Source organism: Molothrus ater, chromosome 3 (assembly GCF_012460135.2).
Source record: "Molothrus ater isolate BHLD 08-10-18 breed brown headed cowbird chromosome 3, BPBGC_Mater_1.1, whole genome shotgun sequence".
In the NCBI taxonomy this organism is placed as follows: Eukaryota; Metazoa; Chordata; class Aves; order Passeriformes; family Icteridae; genus Molothrus; species Molothrus ater.
Window position 1 is genome coordinate 37,605,571 of NC_050480.2, and position 21,945 is coordinate 37,627,515.

At 34.5% G+C, this 21,945-nt stretch overlaps 1 protein-coding gene across 2 annotated transcripts in view; it reads left to right on the top strand.

The window, feature by feature from the left end:
* The window catches only part of PACRG (parkin coregulated), a 212,281-nt gene that overhangs the window by 118,524 nt on the left and 71,812 nt on the right, over positions 1-21,945 (top strand). For both annotated transcript variants that reach the window (XM_054514326.1, XM_036380348.2), the window contains exon 5: positions 103-252. In XM_054514326.1, the coding sequence (XP_054370301.1) occupies positions 103-252 (150 nt within the window). The remainder of the gene's footprint in view (positions 1-102; positions 253-21,945) is intronic.

Here is a 21,945-nt window from a genome sequence, read left to right on the forward strand (position 1 = left end):
AGTATAGTTTAATTAAATTTGTCCATTGGAGGACTCCTCCCCCTCCCTTTACATTTTAGAAATTAATTCTGCTTTCTGCCTGTTGTTCTTTTTGCATCACAGATGCACTGAACCTTCGTAACCGACAGGTCCTCTGCACCACACTGAAAGTCATCCAGCACCTGGTGGTGTCAGCTGAAATGGTGGGGGAGGCCTTGGTGCCCTATTATCGGCAAATTCTCCCAGTCCTAAACATCTTTAAGCACATGAATGGTGAGTTATGCTAACAGACACTGTGTCTTTCAACTCCTAAGGCAAAAAGGGGCTTGAGGCAGGGTTAATTAACAATGTAGTTAAGATTTATTACTGTATATAAACTCAAATCCATTTGGAGCTCTAAATAATGTAAACTCCCCCTCTTACTATTCCCTAAGGATGCACTGAAATTAACAATTTCATTTATTACTCCTTGCACGTACAGTTTATTTAACACAGTACAGAAGCAGTGAAGCAGTTCTATAATCTTCCAATAATTAAATTGTAAACTTTGTTACAGTCTTTTGAATACATTAATAAATTGCAAAGCTTTTTTCCTCCCTCCAACACATTAGTTTAGTCCAGCTGTTTTATTCAATTCTGTGCTCTCCACAAGCAATTTGCTGCTACCAGAAGGTTTAGGAAAGATTAAAAATAAAAGTAGAGATCAAACTAATTAATTTGAGGGTCAAGAAAACTCCATGTCATAGAAGATTTTCAAGTTAGATGATATTGAGCAAAACAGTGAAGTTTGAAGATATTGCTGCACGCTTAGCAGGCTTCATTATAGAGATATTTAGAACTAATTTATATCTACAGTTAAGTATGTGTTTTCTTTGTAGTGCAGATCCCGCCAGTTTCAGTCTTTAATGACTGATACTATGCGTTCTATATACTGTGAGTACATTTACACCACAGTCATCAGCTGAAATCAACATGATGTATATTGCTTTTGCCAAATTAATTTTTTAAATATTTCTTGCAAGTAAATCTATCTGTACTTATTTTCAATTATCTAAAAAGTTACTGACTTAAAAATTCCTGTTATTGACTTGTGGCCACATAGATGAAAAGAAATTAATTCCTCACAAGCTTTCAAAGGAGGGCTTTCATTAAATTCATGGCATTTTAATAGTTCTCTGCAGGACTCCTTCTTATTATACTTTCTGTTTGCATTACCACAGAATATAATACCTTATACTCACTCTTTAGCATGTATAAGATTCAAATCAGATTGAAAAATGCCTGTCCAGAGACTGACTTGAAGGCACAAATGAAATTTGTGTTTTAGATCTCTTTAAATACGTGTACGTCTCTGACTTTACTTAGTGTGAAACATTCAGTAACATGGAATTTCACAAATGCAAGTTATTTCTGATGACAGTTGTGGCTTTCCAGAAGCTGTGGGATGAAAGGTTATGAGTGAAATCTGTTGGCTGAACTCAAGCAGTTTCAGTAGGGCTCCTTTTGAATTGGAAGATTTCCCCCTAACAGATCTAATTTCAGTATCTGGCACAAAACAAGACCGTAAAAATGACTCTCATTGATTAATGAATATACCACACATGTTTTTTTCCAAATTTCTGCCTGAAGTAGCTCATAAATTCTCTTGACTGGGCTTTTCTACAGTGATTTCAGATGAATAATAGGGAAAGCTCATGTGTAGCCAGGTACATAGCTTGGCAAGGCATTAAACGCAATCTAAATATATCTTCAGTTCTGATTGTATTGTGAGCAAAATGAAACATATTTTCAACGTATTTGTATGAGATCTGTACTCTGTGCATTTGTGCCTATGTAAAACTACACTAAATCATTATATTTGACATTAAAGAACTAAGGCCCAAAAATAAATTAAAAGTAATAGTTGAAAATTAGATGATTTTATTAAATCATTACTTTTTTTAGAAATAAAAATTTTGAAACTTTAGCATTACTAGGAATGAAATAGATGCCAATTGCAAAGCCGACCATGTGAAACTGTTCAACTTCTTGGGTACTCATCTGAGGATGATAGGGAATACCTCTGTCTTCTCCTTCCACAAAAAGATTATGTTTCATTCCTCCTTCCCTGGTGGTTGGCAGAAAATACAGGGTTCTTTCCTCCTCTTTCTATCTCACATAAGCTAATAGGCAGCTGAGGTGCAGGTGTTTGCTCCCAGTTATAAGGAAATTGCAGAGACTGATCTGGACTATTTTCTTCACTGTTTATTTTTACAGGTGAAAGATGTGGTAAGTGAAGTGTTCTTCTTTCTTCTTTTCTGTGTAGCTTGTGAAAGTAAGAACTGTGGTGCATCTTCCTGCACTTGTTTGATTTGCAGTCTATTAAGTCAGACATTGTGGAAGTTTGTCCAGAATTAAGTTAACTGGAAGAAGTCATGTTTTAGTCATTGCCACCTCACTAGATCAGTATCTATCTGATGAAAGGAGCTCTTTCTCAAATTCAGCATCTGTGAATACCACTCTCAGTGTGTGTGATATGAAGCTCTGAAACTTCCAAGCCAAAATTCTTTAGATACAAAAAGTTTCCATACCTTAGGTGGAGGCTCAGAAATGTCATAAAAAGAGTATATTCCTTATTTAATAGAACACGTGTGTTATTGCTATTGGTAATTTTTGTAAATTATAAAAATGGAGAGCATTGATGAAAAACAAATGAGTAGTTTTAATCATTGAAAGCATATAAAATGTGCTCACCTATCTGAGTCACAAGATACAGGTTTAAAATAAACCAATGTAATCTAAGTTATAAATGCTGGGGGAAGATCTGAACCTCCTGAGACAGTCTGTGTGAAAGCCAGAGGAGAGGGTTCCATTAACTTCTGAAGAGTCTTGTTAGTGAGCAAGGGACTTTTTGGTGCCCAAAGCGTATTTGGTGTGTCTGAATTTGTGCCCTCTCTGGAACTGAGGGCCTGACTCTCAGTAGATGTTTCTTTTCCGTTGGGTTCCCGAGTGCCCTGTTGCAGAGCATTAAGACATGAAAGAGCAGAATTCTGCTGGTGATGCTACCACCACTCATGTCTTTGTTGATGGAGACAGGGAGAGCACCCTCACCATCTAGCCAGAGTGTGCTCTGAAACAGGGTTGAAGCTTTCTGCTGAAACTCTTAGCCAGAGCCATAAGGCTGGCAGGAGAGCAAGAGAAGGGAACATGAGTATATTCCAGTGATTGAGGAAGAGGAACAGTGCTGTGACACAGGAGCTGTTTGTCTGTTTTCTAGAGACTGGGAGGAGACTAACAGTCTCAAGCAAGCTTCCCAAAATAGGGATTATTATATAAATTTGCTACTATATAAGATAAAAAACTAAAGCTGTCATGATAGTGCTTATTAAGTCTTATTATATACTCTGTAATGGCACTGTAGTTATATGTGTAAGGTAAATGTACTCTTATAAAACTCATTTAAAACTTGTGAAGAGGGAAAGAAAATCCTGTATAGACTCAAATGGAAATATTCTTTTGCATCACAAATCCCTATCTTTTATGTATCCTATTTTCTAAGCTGTCTTTTATAAATCTGTGAATTATCTGGAGTAAATACAATTTAAAAACAAATACAGTAAGCTTGTTATTTTATGAAAGCAGACAGAAGAAAAAAATAAAAGAGAAAAAAGGAGAGAAAAAGGAGCCTTCAGGGCCAGGAATATGCTATTAGGGTGCATTTATGTCAGAATGGTATCTGAAATAGAAACAAATTCATTAAAAGGATTAGACTTTTAGGAACAGCAAAATTCTCCTGTTTGATTTACCTGACTGGTAAATGAAAATTTCATGTATTTAGTTTAACAGCTATTTTCATGTTATCAGTTCATATTATATGGAGCAAGAGCAGTTCTGCATATAAAGTAAAGTTAGAAAAAACAAAATGTTATTGGGGTTTACAGGCCTCAAAGAGAGGAGGGTGGATTGCCACTGCACTGTGGAAGGTACCTCTCCAGCATGGTAATTTCATCTGTGACTTGTTACAGTCACTGTGAGGTAAACAGTGGAAGTAGGGCAGCCTGAAGTTTCTCTTGGCTGCAATAAAATTGCCTTGACACTATCAATAACTTAAAGCTTGTGTAAACTTTGGACAGTCTCTACCTATGTAGCCAGTCCTTGAAAATAAAATTTTAGAGGTATGACTGAGAATACCTGATGCAGCTGTATTGTAGCATTTAACCAAGTGTGAAGCAAGAAAGCAGAATTATACTGCATGCTTTACAGCACCTGAACTTCACTTGGGAAAAAATATTCTCTTGTCTGAAAGGTACTTCACATACTTTGGAGAACTCTATTTTACAAAATGCAGTAATATTGCACAGACTCTAAAAGGAAGAAGCAGGATCTAAGTGTTAAATGGGAAAAGCAAAAGACTGTGCCTAGAGGTCCAAGTCCTCCCTGTGTTGGAGTTCAAGTATTTTCAGAACTGCCTGTGTATTCCAGAGGCAGTGATGCTCCTCCAAGTGGTTCATAGTTATTAGTGGGAAGCAGCAATTATCCTTTAATGTTATTGAATATGCTCTAAAGAAAAATTGTTTGCCCAGATTTCAACTGTACGCTTCTTCCTATGGGAAATACAAAAGTCCTTTCAAAAGTCAGTCTTCTTCTAAAATACTTTGTATCTTGCCAATTCTGTGTTCAGATATCTCAATCTTTCAGAATAAGAAAATCCACAAACAAAAAACCCAGATGTCTTGAACATCAATATTTACAAAGTAATGCATTTGAGGCTCTCTTGATTTCTCCTTTGAACTCTGAGATTTTAGACTATTCTCAGACAACTTTTCTCAGAGTTCCAGTGCTACTAGCTTTAGCTTTTCTTTTTTTCTTTCCTTTTAAACTGAAAATGGGGATTCCTAGAGGATTAGTTGATTCATGGTTGAAATTTTCATAAAAAAACATTCAGTGCTGTAAGATTATTGATAAAATAAACCATGTTTATATAGTAGTAACAAACTGTATTCTACAGTTTTCACATTGTTCTTATGTTTCATTTTGACATTTATTCTTCCTATTACTTTGCATATTTTGCAAGATTTTCATTATTTCTAAGCTTTCTTTGAAATCCATCAGGTATAATTTCTGTAATTTGAGAGCAAAGATTCTAATGTGGCTTTAAGGATACACACTTCAAAGTGTTGTAATGGGCCACCATGACAACACGGATCTAAGTGAAGAAACTAGTTTTGATACATTTTCTGGGGTTTTTTTAATATATACCTTCAGTACAAGAGGATCCAGGATGTTCTGATTCATCAACATTTAATGAAAAATATTGTGATTTTCCCAAAATGGCATCTGCCAGTAAATCACATTTTTAAGCAGATGAAGACAGATTGATTGCACTCCAAAAATGTTATTGCCATACTGCTGAGAAGCAAAATATATTTTTGTCATTCCCAACTGTGATTCATGATATTATTTCAACAGGCTTTCTGTGAATTACAGTTCTAAGGATATTTATTTAACAAATATTCTTCAATGTTTTTAAGAACATCAAAACATTTCTCATTGATGACATCCGCTGATGGACTTCTAATGCTATTTTTCAAAAATGTCTCAAGTTTTTTTGTCAAGACTCTCATCTTGAAAGTAAAAGTCTCACGAAGTAATTTTTTGTGTTGTAATTGAGTAAGCAGGAAAGTGATCCTCAACCTTATCATCTGTTGTCTCACCTTTTTTTGCATTGATCAATCTCATTTTTTTTTCAATGACCATTATTGCATATAAAGCTACAAAAAATTCCCTGGAACTCTGAAGCACAGAAATTGGGAGTTACCAAGATACACCTGTATTAGAGCATTTGTTGCTTTAGTATCTTCAATAAAAACCATGTGAGTTTAAGCTGATTATATAGTAAACTTCTAATGTGTAATCAATACTCTGTAAGGTATTTTCTAACACATTGAGGGAATCACTACACTTTGATCATAATTGCTGGGTAATTTCTAATTACTATCTCTTTTCTTAGCTGAAAAAACAGGACAAGTCTGCAAAATAGAACTAATTCAGCTTTGATTAAATTGAAGCTATTCACTCTTAGCACTTACTTTTAAATAGTCTAATTAATTCAGCATCTTGAATTTTTGATAAAAGAAAAATGAAAATTTTCCCATGTCAGAGGGTGATACATTACATCCAATATTTTCGTTTTCCCTTTTCAGTTTTTTAATTTTTTGGCAATTATGACTCAAGAAAATGAGTTTTCTATTGAATGAAAAACAGGGTGTATATGAGTTAGGACTTCTGAATTCACAGAAAATTCATGGACAAGTAAAATAGGGAAACATTAAATTCTTCCTGTGCTTCAGTAGAAATATCTGTAAAATGGATATAACCTGAAAGGGCTTTGTAGCCCTCAATCAGCATTTTGTTTGGCAATTAATTAGAACTTTCACAAAGTACCAGAAGGTTGGTGTGTCACTGAAACATAATTTTCATAGAGTTAAGGATTCATATCATGCTTTGCTCCAATACATTTGTTAGATTTGTATTCCTTTGGGAAATAATTACCATGGAAATACCACGTTTGAGGAATATTTGGACATTCAGGGCTAGACTTGTGCAGAATTACGGTAGCATCTGTATGTCTGTTTTTACTGGATGCTAATACCTGTCTTAATATCAGCAGGTGTGTTTCTGGCCCATGGGACAAGAAAGGGTTTAAATTCCCTGAGAAGTCCATAGAGGAAGGATGCTTTGAGCAAATCTAATGCATAGCTGTAGTACTAACACCAAAACACAACATGAATAGTTATTTTAGTTTATTTTGCTTGCAGCTTTATTTGTGGCTTGTTTGGCATTGGGTTGGCTAAGAAGGCCAATGGTATCCTGGCCTGTATCAGCAATAGTGTGGCCAGCAGGATGAGGGGAAGTGATTGTCCCTCTATACTCAGCACTGGTGAGGCCACACTTCCAATCCTGTGGTCCAGTTTTGGGCCTCCAATTGTAAGAGGGACATTGAGGTGCTGGAGTGTGTCCAGAGAAGGGCAATGAAACTGGGGAAGGTCTGGAACACAAGTCTTTTTGCAGCTGAGGGAGCTGGATGTGGTTAGCCTGGAGAAAAAAAGAATTGAATGGGATCTCATTTGCTCTCTAGAACTGCCTGAGCGGAGGCTGTAGCAAGGTGGGGGCTGGTCACTTCTCCCAAGTAGTAAGAAATAAAACAAGAGGAAATGTCCTCAGGTTGTCTCAGGGAAGGTTTAGATTGTGCATTAGGAAGAGTTTCTTCATGGACAGGGTCCTCAAACATCAAAATAGACTGGCAGTGGTGGGGTCACCAACCCTGAAGCTGTTTAAAAAACTTGTAGATGTGGCACTTTGAGATTTAATTTAGTGGTGAACTTGATGGGGTTAAGATCATGGTTTGACTTCACGATCTTAGAGGTCCTTTCCAACCTAAACAGTTCTATAGTTCCATGCTATTAAAAAAAAAAAAATGCATGTACAATTTTGCAAGCTGGAACTAGAACCCACAGTTCTCAACTGCTGTTTGACTTGTGTAACTGCTTCATCTGTAATTTCTACTTTGGGTAGGAGTTCTGAATTCTTTGCTGAACCTAAGTGAACCACACCATAAGGGATGGTGCAGGCTGGCACAGATTCATCTAGAAAATACTACCCACAGGGTCAGCTCGTTTAGCACATGTCCCAGTTTGGTGGAATAGCATATCCATAGGTTCACAGTTCCCTAGCTGTCATGGGTGGATCAGAACTTCATCTGCCATTCTGTAGCTCTGGATAAAGGCCTTTAGGTTTTGGATGAGTAGAGTTCATACATGTGCCTGAACTTCTCATTTTCAATTGAGTTGCTATAAGCAGCTCCCTATGGACTTTGTCAATCTTTTCAGGCTCTTGATTCAGTTTGCAAAGACTTGAGACACCTACATGTGTTCTCTAGATATTAAGACTTGCTTTGGATCTGCCCCTTACAATGTAAATTGTTTTTAAAATTGTGCCCCTTACAATTGTAAAATTTGACTACTGCCCCTCCAGCTAGGAGCTATTCCTTTCTTCTGGGTAATTAATTTCTATATTTTCGCACAATTGGTTTGCAGTTGGTTGTTGGGATTGAGAAGTGATTTCTTTAGTTGGACTTTTGCTGTCGACTTCACGTAGAAGTACTTTCAGAGTACACACTAAGTAATTCTGAGAAAATATTTGTTTTCTGCATAATTCTCTTTTTATATATGTTTGCAAACAAATTTGCCCTAAGTTTGAGGAGACATATGATTTCAGCTTGTCACATTTATTAAGGTGGCATTTTTTTTAGTTTATACATCTGAAATATGGGTTCACATAATAATTTTAAGTTGATTATGTTTGTTTATTCCAGATGTTTTTATTTGTGTGCTCAATTAGTTCTGAGAACTAATTAAAACTGATGGAATTCAATTTTCTGTGCTGAGAAAAATATTTCTGTGAAAGTCAGTGTAAGGATGCCAAAATCGAAGAAATGTGTTTTGCACTTGACTTTCTCTTCTTATATTAATAAAATAAACCCTAAAACCAACAGGTAGTGGGGAGAGAGAGGCTTGGGAGAGAGGGAAGTCCTTGTACGGGTAACAATTTTCTTGTGGCATTTCTCTCTCTCCCTCAAGGAAAACAGATTAAAGCCCCATATAATGGAATGATACCGGTGGGAACATAAATATTGCAGTGTGATTAAACCACCAAAATACTCAGGTGATTAAAGTGCTTCAGGTCTTTCAGTTATTATTCTGTTATATCATTTCATCTCATTTCAAGATGTTGCTTTTTTCACAGTTTTTGAAGAACACTCTAGGCAACAAAATTGATTTTGTGAGGCCCATAGCGTTGTACTATTGATTTATTTTTTTATATTGCACATCCATCATCTTTGTTTTCAGACACTCCAGCAAAAATATGTATTCTTGTTATAACATCATCTGGCTGTCCCAATACTGATGCAATTAGTGCATGGAAATCTTTGTGTCTTTGACAGGACTATACTAGCTGAGAGGTACCCTTTTGACTTTTCTTATTTGAGAATTAGGTGAAGTAGATCAGACATTTATAAACAGAGAATTTGCTCACTAATGTAATCTAATTCAAAACTTAGAAATTTTAGCTAGAAATTATATTTTTGGGGGGGAATAAAAAGTCAAACCAATCAACCAACCAAACCAATCCAAACAAAATCCAAAAGCAAATAAACAATCCCCAGAACACCTGATTTTATGTTAAGACTTTCCACTGTGTTAAGTTCCCAGTTATTTTTGCTTTGAAAATGTAATCTGAAATTCAGCAAATATAAGAAATACCAAAGCTATTGTTCAAGTCTCTCTCTTCTCACTTTGTTGTGGGTATTATGATACAGTTTGTAAGAAAAAAAATGTGCCACAGTTCATAAGAAGAAATCAGATCAATATGTAATTAAGGATGTTAATAATTTTTCAGATTTAGCAGTTGTTGAGCTACCCTTGAGCTTAGTTGACACATGACAGTGATGGGGTTAGTTGTGCCTACTTTCTGCCTTTGATTCTCCAGGCCAGTGATCAGAAACCCATTTAGGGATGAATGAAATGGGAAAGGACTTTGGCCAATATACAAAGCAGAGTTTGTCAAATGGCACTGCACTTCTTGTCTCAATGCAAAATGCCTTTTCTACTTCATAATGCTGGGTATTGGTTAAGACATTGATATTCTGAAGTGATTTTCTATAGTGTCAACAGTAATTGTATACATTCTTTTTCACTCACAACAATCCCTGTGTATTGATATGTTGTTTCTTGTTTTTTACTTAATGTTCAATTCTTAAAGACAGAAGCAGATGCATTTCTGATGTATTTGTATGGGGTTTTTGTGATGAGTTAATAATCCATGGTCCCTGACAAGGATTCTGAAGCTTAACAGTAGTTCAACTACATAACAATGATGTGTTATTGAACTGAGCTAGGGATTGTGATTTGAAATTAAATTTAAGTATGATTCCTTATATTAAGTATATTCCTAAAAATTATTCCTTAAATTCCTTATATTTCTCTTAGAAGCATGCTTAAGTATAAGGTAGTAAAAACAATGTTGATCAATTTATTATTTTATGTACTTTAAGAGAGTAGAAATTCTAATTAGACATAAAAAATTCTGACTATTTCTGTAGCTAGCAGAGTGTTAGGAAAAGCATAAAAAATTTAGCAAATAATTAAGGAATGAAACTGAATGCAAAAAATAGAAATTTTTGTTCAAAGAATGTTCTCCCGAAAACCTCACCTTTGTGTCTGTCAGCCCTTCTTTTTCCTCCTAGCATTTTCCCACATTTTTCATTCCTTACCTAGTGTCATTGTATTTTATGTTAGCCCTACTTTTGAAGACTTTACTTTTAATCTTTTAATCTACTTTTGAGAATAGAAAATTCTTTCCATTTTGCTGGTTTACTATTATTGTCAGTCTCTTTGTGTAAGAAGGAAGAGTCCTTCACCAAATGCCACCAAAAGTGAAATAAATTTTAAGAATTAACTTAAGAATTACCTTTAAGCATTAACTCCTGCTCCACCAAAGCAAATACGGAGGGAGCATTACAGAGAAAAGTAAGTTTTTTATTACATCTATCCAGTAAATTAAATGTTTAATAAATCTAACCTCACTGAGGGAGGTATAATGCAAGAAAACCGTATACATCTCTTTGGAACTGAGAAAGAAAATTACCTAATCTTTTCATTGTAGAGGAAGTTCCTGAAATTACTGTAGCTAAAGGATATTTCTCTGATGTACATGAAGGTACTTCTGAGGATTTTTTTCTTGAGATGATTTTCCTTCTTGTTATCATTTTTATACTTAGAAATTTCCATCTCTTCCTTGCCATTGTCTCAGAAGTTGTCCATCTGTGTGTTGTGATTTGATAAGCAAAGTGAGTATACTTTTCAGCCATGCTGGCTGGACTGAGTGTGCGTGATAGGAAAGAAGGAATAAAGACATATGCCAAGATACCTGAATCTCTTTAAGAGGCTGTATTTTGGTTTGAGGAGAACCGAACGCTAAGAAAAAAGCTTTACTGATAAATATGAGTATGATGTTAAATGCTGATCTGTACTTTAAACTATACATTCTATATTGTATTCCTGACTAGCAATGGAAAGAGACAAAATGTATTCAGAAAGGTTGGATATGTGAAAGTTTCATCTTTGGAGCAACCTGTCTCCACTGATTGCAGGGAGAGCCTGGAGAGGTTAGCCTTTTTAAGGGCAAAATTGGCTTTGGTACTCTGTCCATGGGTTAGATTTCAGAGAGAGAAGCAGACTGTCCCAGTAAATTAATCTATCACAAAAATCACAATTGCAAATCAAAATTAAACAGTGGAGCGGTCATAACGGGAAAATCCTCAGAGATGCTCATGATTACAACTTAGAAAAATAAATGTAAGGCATATGGATAATCTGAGTTGCAATTGCAGTCTCTGTAATAAGAACATTATGTGGTATGCTATTTGAGCAGCACCACAAATAGTATTCACAGGCATTATGAAAAGGCAGTTTCCCTGTGGCACCAGAGACATCCATGTTAGGCCCCAGAATCTCTTCTTGAAAGATTGTTTGTATTTTCTTTCTGTTAAATGAACTCACACATGCCTTATTTAACCATCTGCTAGTAATGCAAACAGTTTGATGAAATCAGACATGAAAGTGAATGATTTTGTCGCCTTGGAATACTTTTTCTTTGATGTAAACAAACACTGTCATAGGGAAACTACTGTGTCATAATCCCTCACCAGGAAGAGATCCAGATTTAAAAGATCAGTAGTGGTTGGTATACACATATTTCTGTGTGAAAGGGAAAATCATGGACATTCCATCTGAAATAATGCATGTGTAAGGATGGAATCAGAAAACATGAGAAGTGTGTGTGTATGTGTGTGTTCATGCAAATTTTATTTTTTTAATGAAGGCAGATCCTCGGTGAAGATTCTGTTAAATTGTTCCTGCAAGTTTAGCAATTTAAAGTTCTATTGAGGAGATGCAAAGATTATTTCCTGTATTCTTGAAAACTAAACAGAGGATCTATTCTACATATTTTTATTGAACTTACAGAATGTATTCTTGCTTCTGTGGCTGAAACTAGTAAGTAGTGAAGTGTCATTATTTCTTGTACGTAATCCCAGAAAAATCCCGTGTAACTCAAAGTAGGACCAGAGACTTGTTTGTGGAGGCCAACTGCAAAACAAGAATTGTGTGTGTGGCCTTGAAAAAAAAACAAACAACTCCTTTTAAATTAGGTTTCAAAATATTGCATAACTTGAATGGCATATATAGTATAGGTGTATTGTACATTTCAATATAAATAATAGAGTATATGATCATGCAAGAAGAGTATCCCAAGCCTTTGTTTTTGGTTTTTTCCCCTGAAGACTTTTCTTTTTGGAAAATAATAAAATTTTAAAAGTCTTTATATTTACATTATAATATTCTTTATCTAAAACATACAAAATGCAGGTTGCTATTTGTTTTGTGTTCTGTCCTGATTTAATAAATAAAGGTGAACCTAAATAATAGTTCAGAGAGTCTGGAATAATAATTATAATTAATATAAGTCTGGAATAATAATTCAGAGAATCTGGAACTATATTTTGTGGGAATCTGATTTTCAAATTTGAAATGCTGGTAATTGAGAGAAACTTGCTAGACCCCCTTTTCCTTACTCTAGTTAGACACAAATGTTTTCTGCATTGCCTTCATAAAGCCATGTTTTTCAGTCTCTTCTTCACAGAAAAGGGAATTTAATTTTTGATCCTCAGAAGTTTAAAGTACATCTTCTTACTATATAATACAAAAATTAGCATCTATTATTCTTGCACTGTGAGATATTACGCAGTACTCCCAGCTTGTTTTTTTTGTGCTTAGGTTCTGTACTGAAAACAAGTAGTGACCATTTGATTTTTTCACTGCAGTGTCTGGATTTGGGTGGCAGCAGAGACAATGGGGCTATATTCTTACTGCTAATTTGAAAAAAAAATAAGAAATAGTCAGTTCAAGCACTGGTTCCCTGATCATCCACTTAACTGTTAACACTGTGCCTGGCATGGATTTGGCCTGTGCTGAGTGGCACAACTGAGACAAAATTTTTTATCTATGAAGCATAAACAGGGTGATTCCTCCAGCAGATAGTGTGGAGAAAACTTTTGTGGCCTGGCTACTTTCTTCCCCTGGTAAAAGACACCTGGGCAATCTGAGTAGTTAAACCAAACAATGGTCCTCAAATATCATCCTACCTTTAAATTGTCTGTATACTCTTTGGCAATTAGAAATGGCTGGAATATATGCAGATTCTTCATTGATTTGTTCTGTTTATGGGTTTGCATTAATTAGATACAGAAATTCAGACAGCAAAAGTTGCATGTTAAAACACCTGATAGGGTATTTTGAAGAGTAAAGACAACTGTATTTCAGTTGAGAATCTGGATAATGCAATAAAAATATATCAAGCCTTTTTTGTAATGTTTAATCATTAAAAAATATCAACATTGCTTTTCCTTTTTTTATATTTGTGGACTTTTTACTTTTGATCTAACAGAAGTACTTCTTATAACTGCAGAAGAAATATATTCTGCTTTGATGAGTGCCATTAGATATACAAAGTATGTTAGTCCGGGGCAGGATTCTGCACACATTTACTCTTCTATAGTTAATATTTCCCGTGCTTTGTCCAGTGCAATTGTATGTCAACATTGGAAGAGAAAGGTCCCCCTTGTTGCATTTTTTAGAATGACAAGCAATATGCTATTTATGTAGAGGAGCCATACAGAGGCAATGGCTCCACTTCCCATATCCTCATTCACATTGAGGCAACTTTTTACAGTTATTGATCCCAGTGAAACAGTTGCCAGGTGGAAACAGAGGATTTCATAAAGTCGAGGCCTGTTCAAAATCTTAATGAGAACAGAATCTGATGCTAACCGAAAGCAGAAGTGTTTAAGTGCAGAAACCCACATTATCAGATGCAGTGACAATCACCGTGCCACATGTCATGTATCTGAACACTAATTATGTTAGATATGCATATATTAATATTATATTATGTTTCCTTTTACATAAAATTATCTTCACATTGGAAGTAATTGTGAGCATACATGTTTTAATTCCTGTTTTGATTTTTGTGTAACACCTATCTCTGGCCAGGACAGGAACAAACTGTACCTTTTCTACTATATGTTTCTAGCCAGAAATCCCATTTAGCTGCTGCTATATCATCACTATAGCATTAAACTATAATTGCTTATCTTCCACAGTAGGCCTGCATGTGTTTTCAATATAAAAAAAAAAGTGAAATTTTATGAATTAATGACAAATTATAGGCAAGCTCTTTAGCAATTTCAGCTCTGTACCTGGGTAACTTTCTGGTCTCAGAAATTTTTATGGAATTTACCACTGGGTAACTTCACTGCTTTTCTTTCAAGAAGAGGCTTCCTTTGAAATTTAGCTCAACCACAAATTTGTGATTTCCCACTGTGGTTTGGGGTAGACTGAAATTCAAACAGGAAGTGGGAATGCTCTTAAAAATCCATCAAAACTGGGGACTGAGATGCAAAGCTTAGCATCTGGGTGAGTACATATGTGATGAAATGACATTGTGAAAATCAAGAGTCTTTCACAGAATTTATATGAAGTGTACAAATTCCAAATATTTAAGCTTATAAATTATGAGAAATTCTATATTATAGATACATCTAGTTATTGTCAAATATCTTTAGAGAGGTGTTAATTTTATTTCAAGACCTTACTCACTATGGAATTTATTTTAGTTCAAAAAAATAACATAAATGATAGCATTATTGTAGGGAGAGTACTTTTAAGGAACTGCTAAGTTAGACAGGGAATGACCTTTGTGTTTCGGCGCAGGAAATAAAAAATTAATTTCAATAATAGAGTCTCCTATTCCAAAAGTAAAATCCTGATTTATGTCCACATATTTTCATATTTTTAAAACTTCTTTTCTAATAGATTACTCTGCTCTGAAGAAAAAAAAATGGAGATTAATTGCAATTAATAATAAAATTTCATTTTTTCTGGTATAGATCTAATGTAGATCTAACCTATGTCTAGAAGTGCAACTAGAAGTGCATTGATCTGGAAGGGTAAAAATTTACTTTAACTTGGATGTTTTCTATACTTCCAGTTTGTTCTCGTCAGTATTTATGTTCTTTCACTCTTGAGGACTTGCAGGGACATCTCAAATTTTTTCTCCTTTCTTCTATGAGGAAAACATTGTAAACTCCAGATTTCCTACTTTAGATATGAGAATATATTAAAACCAGGAACATTTTATAATACTTAATTAAAAATCAAATAATTTTTACTTATTATGCTGTTTCTCTAAACACCACTATTTTGTAAACTTTATGGAATTTTACTTACTGAGAAAAACAATTTGAAGGGCCTCTTTGGTTCAATTTAAATAGCAGCTTTGTTACAGAGTAGAATACTACATTAGGTCTACGGTAGTTTTTTTTCTTTTTAATTCATCACTGTTTGAGTCATTGTTTAAAATCTACTTCTGCTTGCAATGTCATCCAGGAAAGAATGTGACAATTCCCTACTGTTATGCGATAAGCTTATTTTTTTATTTATATATCCTTAGTACTTGTTGATTTTGCTTTATATATTTTCCATTTTAGTTGCAAATGCTTTTGTAGAAAATCAAAATAAATAGTTGTTGAGAAAAAAATATGTTTAATAATCTTTATAATTTATGTGCTGGTGTATATGTTTTTATTTATTTATTTACATGAAAATCTAAATACATGTAAGCAAACCCTAAAGAGATTATTCTATTTTTTTATTCTCATGTTACTGTTAATTTTCCTTTTTCCAGCACTTTTAATTGTGGTTTGAAATCTCCTAATCTGCTGCAGCAACACTAGAAGATGAATTACAATGGTACTTTAGCCTTCCATAAAGAATTTTCATTTGTGCACAGATTTTTTAAACTTTTATTTTAGATTTTAAGTGTTTACTGAAGTGGAAAACTGTTTCCACCACAATACCTATCTGTAGTTTATTCTTTAGAAGATGAACAGCAGGGATTAAAATTAAACTGGTGATAAGATTTTACATGATTAATTGCAGAAGAAGATTAGAGCCCCAATAAACTAATTACCAGAGAAGCTCCTGAGTGTGTTATTTTGCTATGCAGGCTCTGATATATAAGAAGTGATTGGAGAGGAATGGTGATGTCAGATTTCACAGTAACTGAGTTTACATTTTTGCCTTAATTTTCAATGCATTCTTTATTAGCTTTTATTGCTCCTTGCCTTACATTCCTGTTAGTTACTCCTGTCCCCAGTGATTAAGCACTGTCTAATAATTGGGATTGGTTGACACTAGGAAAATATCCAAGACTGATTCTGTGGACATTAATTGCATGTATGCATATGCCTGTGTATGTATACTTACACATATACAGATGGATGCACAAACACACTTATGTTAATGGGTATGCACAGATGCTGCCCTACTCTTCTGGAAGAAATTTCTTACTTTTAGCTTGTAAAAGTATTGAAGAACTTGCTTATCCAGAGTTTGTGCCATATCTCCTTTGAAGAGGGCTTGTTGATGCCAGTTGTGAAGTAGAAAAGATAGTACTACAGTGCTGTTTCTGGGCTATTGACAGTTTTCCACATATTTTGGGGGCTGGTGGTGTCAAAAACAGAGTGACAAAAACATTGTGACAAGACCAAGTATCTTGGTAATTCCTTGTGTTAATATAGCCATCTGCTGCAGGATACAGAACACAAAAATTAGAATGAATTTCTATATGATAACATAGATATTACATGAGAATCTCTTTAATGTATGGATCTTTGACAATTGTATAGCAAATGCTGTAAATCTAAGCCATCAGATTCTTTAGTCTTCAAGGTGCCCATTTTTCAAAGTGCTGGTTTGTTATGTTATGCTGTATTTTGGAAGGGAAGAATGATACCTCTCAAGTACTGAGTCCTCCGAAGCTACCTAGACCGAAATCCACCTGACTGTTACACCGTATTTTTAACTATGTTTCAGCCCTTCTTAAGTGTCTGCAATGTTTTCTTACTTTTATAAGTTGTATCTTTGTAAACTCATGTCTACTTCTAGGTTCAGATTTTAGCAGAGGATTCTAGGATTACCTGCTGCAGAGAATATTAAAACCTTTATAAACAAAGAGAAATTGCTCTAGAATCCAGTTGCTCAGTCATACGTGTCTTTCAGGCATCTGAAGCCATTATTAATTGACCTCGGTAGCTTCATTAAAAAGAGATAGAACAACTTTCATTTGTGTCTCAGTACAGATGGTGATAGCCCCAGAACTGTTGCTTCGAGCCAGAGATCACAAGCTGTTTAAAGCAGAGCATATCCCTCGATATACTTCCCACTGCTCATGGGCCATTAACAGTACTAAGTTCCAGTGGGAAAGTGGGCTAGTCGAGAACTCTGCTTGGCTGCTTTAGGGCAGAGCCTGTGTTATGCAGTTTACTCCACTAATTATATACTCTTGATGAGCTCATTAGAGGACAATAAAGGAAAATGAAAACAGTTTGCAATATGTGTGGTCAAATTAGCCACACAGAGAAATTACAGTCAGTACTTAAATGCTGTATAGCAAGTGTCCATTAAAAAAAATGTAGACACTCGTGTATGTACACTGTAATGATGCCTAAACTAATTTTCTTTAATGTGTTTATTTTTCAAATTGGGAATTGGATCCTGTTTCTATCTGATTAGAATGCAAAGGAAAGACTTAAATGAGGCAGACAACAGGGTATTTATAACCATGTTCTTCATGGAAGTTTTTAATTATGCAGATCTGAGGTGGTGGTCAACTTGCAATGTTTTAGGGTTCAAATCTTATCTCCAGTTAAGAAAGAGACTATTTTTAAATTGATAGACTGCTTAAGACTGTCAATTTAAGACTATCCACTTGAGATTGTCTGTTTAAGTCTCCATTTAGGACTGTTCTATATACAGTTGAGTGAAAATAAATTGCATTTAAGTGCAGTTCATGGTAATTTGAATTTCATAAACACTTTCTGTGTACACATATGTACACTAATTCATAAACAAAGTATCAGAATAGACAGAAGCTGATGGTGGTACTTAATTGCAAAGGATCTTTCTTCTCTGTGGGTGTAAAAAAGTTTATATGTGCAAGTTATAAACAAGGAAAGTACAGTAGAGGTAGACTTATTTTACAGCTGCAGCCAAATCTGATCAAGATGGTTCTACAGAAGACAAATGAGGCACCTTTGCCCAAACTGCTCAAAAGTTGGTTCACTTGTGTGTGTCATTGTTCCTTGCCCCAAGCCTGTGAAATACCTCAGAATTTTAATCTTTCTATTTAACCTGGCTCATTCTAACAGAAGTTAGTTAAGTAAGGATTGCAGGTCCTTTGGGGGACTTGATGGGGGAACTACTTTCAGTGAGGATTAGTTACTTAATGGATATAATGGTCACCTGTGAGCCTACAGTTTATCTGTCAGGCTCAGCTTACCCAAAATGGGGTGTGCCATTAATGCATAAATTGCTCAGAATTACGTTGTTGGGGGTAAACCAGATTCCTGATGCTTTGACAAATTGAAATTATTTTGTAGAAAGTTTTCAGCAAAACTTGTATGAAATTTCAGCTCCTTTGCAATGAGACTTGTAAATGAGATTTGTAAATTTGTAAATGAGCCTTCATGTGCTTAGACCAGAGATTTTATAAATCCTTGCTATCCTGAAATTTCTTTTCTATTTGGTTTATTGTAGCTTTTCCACTACAGTTGTTTTCTCTGTTTTTGATTGATCTGCTATAATGAAATTCTCTCAGCATAAGCTTCAAATATCACATACCTATGGAGTCCAGATGAAGCAGCAGATTTGGTGTCTTTATTGATATAGGCCTGTTTCATTAAGGAAATAACCTGATAGGCCCCCAAAATGCTTTTTTTCATGCTATTCTTTCTGAACTAATCCAGTGATGTGAAAATCTGGGATGAATCTGTATCAAGAATTCTCATATATTTGTAGATTTTTTCATTGTCTGACCATTCACTGTGTAGCTGTAATATTGGCACTTATGTAATGCTTAAACACTTTGTGTTTTTCAAATAAGCTCCCTCACTTCATTTCTTCTTAGAAAAGAAATTTGACTGAATTTTATGTTAGAAGAGCTAATTCTTGCAAATAAATGTAAAGAACATATAAAGAATATATATCATTTTTATGATGCCTAACTGTAAAATAAAAATCTCAGTAGATGCTTTAAGGAGAATTTATTTTCTGAACTTAAATATATCTTGAGATATAACTGTTGAACAAAATAAGTAGTTATATTTTTTTTATTGCCATGAACACAAAATTATGTCAGTGAGAGACCACCAAATTGCATGCTAGGTGGAAACCGACTGGATGCTTTAATCCTTGATCTGATTTTGGAGGGCTGTTGTTGTTGGGGATTTTTGGTCACATAAATTAAGATTGATTCAAAATAATTTTCTTTGCTTAGTATTACTTCTAATACTGAAAATTTCTCCAAAGCAAAAATAATCTGATAGAAAAGCATAGGAAAATAGTCAGAAGTAAAACTATTGGGCATGTAGTCACTGCTGGATGAGTGGAATGGGAACTAAAACTCTCATTTGCACAAACAGGTGCAGAAGTCCATTAGTCTTAAGGTTCAGAAAAGTACACGAATTAACTTTTCCATTGTTTAGAGTACAAAGCGTGTCTTTATGATCAAAGCTAGGTAACAGTAACTCCGTTTATACCAACAAAAATAATAGAGATCAACCTAAGCAGATTGTATGTTGCCAGAACAATCACTATTTTTAACTAATATATAAATTTTATATGCAATATATAGATCTAAATCAGAATTTCTCTGTTTTCCTTGGTTTTTTATATTACCAGTCTAAGAATTTCTAAAGCAAAAATAGTATAAAATATTTTTTAAAATGCCTTGTGGACAAAAATGACACAGTAAATTTTTTGTTAAGTTGCACATTTTTAAGGTAATGTATGTGTAGTTTATTATTTGCTCTTCAATAAAATATATTTTATTATATTATTATATTATTATATTATTATATAATAATATTTATTGTGTTATTATCATAATTTGATCAACTATTAATTTTAAAACTTTAGATTTTCCAGTGTATGCACTATTGTAATTTTTCAGGGTGCATTGTATGGGTGCATCCATGCTTGTGGAGTAGGTTATCAGAAAGTACATACTAAAAAAAAAAGTAAGTCAAATTATTTTGTATTGCTCATATCCAACTAACTGGAAGGAATAACTAGGCAAAGCTTCAAATTGTGAAATCACCACTATTTTTTACCAAAACGGTATTTTTCTAAATCATTTTCAGTTATGGATTATCAAAGAAAATTGGCTCAGTTTTTCTTTGGGATAACTGGACCATTATTTTTCACTAATTAGCCAAAGTTCTTTTAATCTAAAATGAGCCCTACTGGTTTCCACAAACCAGAAAATTAACTGCACAAAAAACTTGAGAGCCTACATCTGTGTGAAGAATGCAATGTATTTTTTAAAACACCCCATTGTTACCAGTAGACTAATTTATTGCCCCTTTTTCTTTCCCCTGCACTTGGTGCCTGCTCTGGGTGGCACTGCAGTCCAGAGAATTCTTTTCTGTGGTGGCTGGCTGTAACTGCAAAGTTTGTGGATTTTGTGGGCTTCCTTTAGAAGGGCAAGTAGAGGGATCGCCAGAGAGAGAAGGAATAGGGCTACTTCAGACAGGACCTACCAGGGAAAATGGCTAATTTAGACTGCATAACTCTTTAGCACTCAATGTTACTAAATTTCTTCTGTCATTGTTCTTATAGCTTTGTTGCCCATCTCTTACAGTGTTAATATTTTTTGAAACTTAGGTCATAATATCCTTCCAAACTTAGTAACTGGAGAACAGTTAGACCCAGGAAGGATTCCCATTGATTTTAGCTTTAATGAGAATTGGATCAGCCCATAAATGAACAATTTGTATAGCCTTTTAATTAACTGAAGTGGCCAAGTTAGTCATCACAACAGAATCACAGGACTATGCATACACTTGGTGATTCAGTTTGCCTAACTGAAAGTCTACATGTGCTATTAGAGGATATAATTCATGTTATCAAAGTGTAATCTGGACTATTATCTGAATCAATAATCATTTGAAAAGAAAGAAGACCCTTTTTGCCAGAGTGCAGAGAACCACAGGTTCAATAATGAAATGATTGACTATACACTTCAAAGAAAAGGCAGTTAAACTGCACAGTGTGCTCTGTACTTGGACAAAACATTAGAGACTGGAGTTACATTTACTCAAATCAAAAACTGAAAATAAACTTTGGTACTGTACCAAAGCCTTTCCCCATGTGCTGGAAAATAGGTGCATAAAGCCATTTTCTATCTGGCTGCTACATTTTACTGCTATGTTTTACAGTCCAGCTTTTGTATTTTAAGGACTACACTGTATATCCAAGGCTTAGAAATTCTTTGGCACTTCAAGACTGAGTCCACCTGTTCAAAGTGCACTAGTGTTATAAATTGCATTTGTTAGAAATAGATAGTGGTCGTCAGTCTTAGCTATTGAAGTCAAGTGCTTTATAATGATTTTTGTAACTAGAACAGCATTAGTAATAATCATTCAAGGATTATTAAAGTATTTAATATAAATTATAAAATATAAATAGTCATTATTTTTTAGTTTCCACTTCCATGAAAAAACTACAAATTAGAACAGTGAGACTATAATTCTGAGAGATTGTCTCTTGAGCTGCAGAATTTTAAATTCCAACAAATCTCAGCAAATACCTGAAGTAAAATCAGCAGCTTTTCCTCATCAGGAGTTAAAGACACTTCAAAAATCTTTTGAGTTTTGCATAGGTTTCATGCTGATTCACCTGAGGTGCTTAGCCATGAACAAGAAGTAAGGTGTATAAATAACACTAGCCAACCCATGAGTTTGATTCA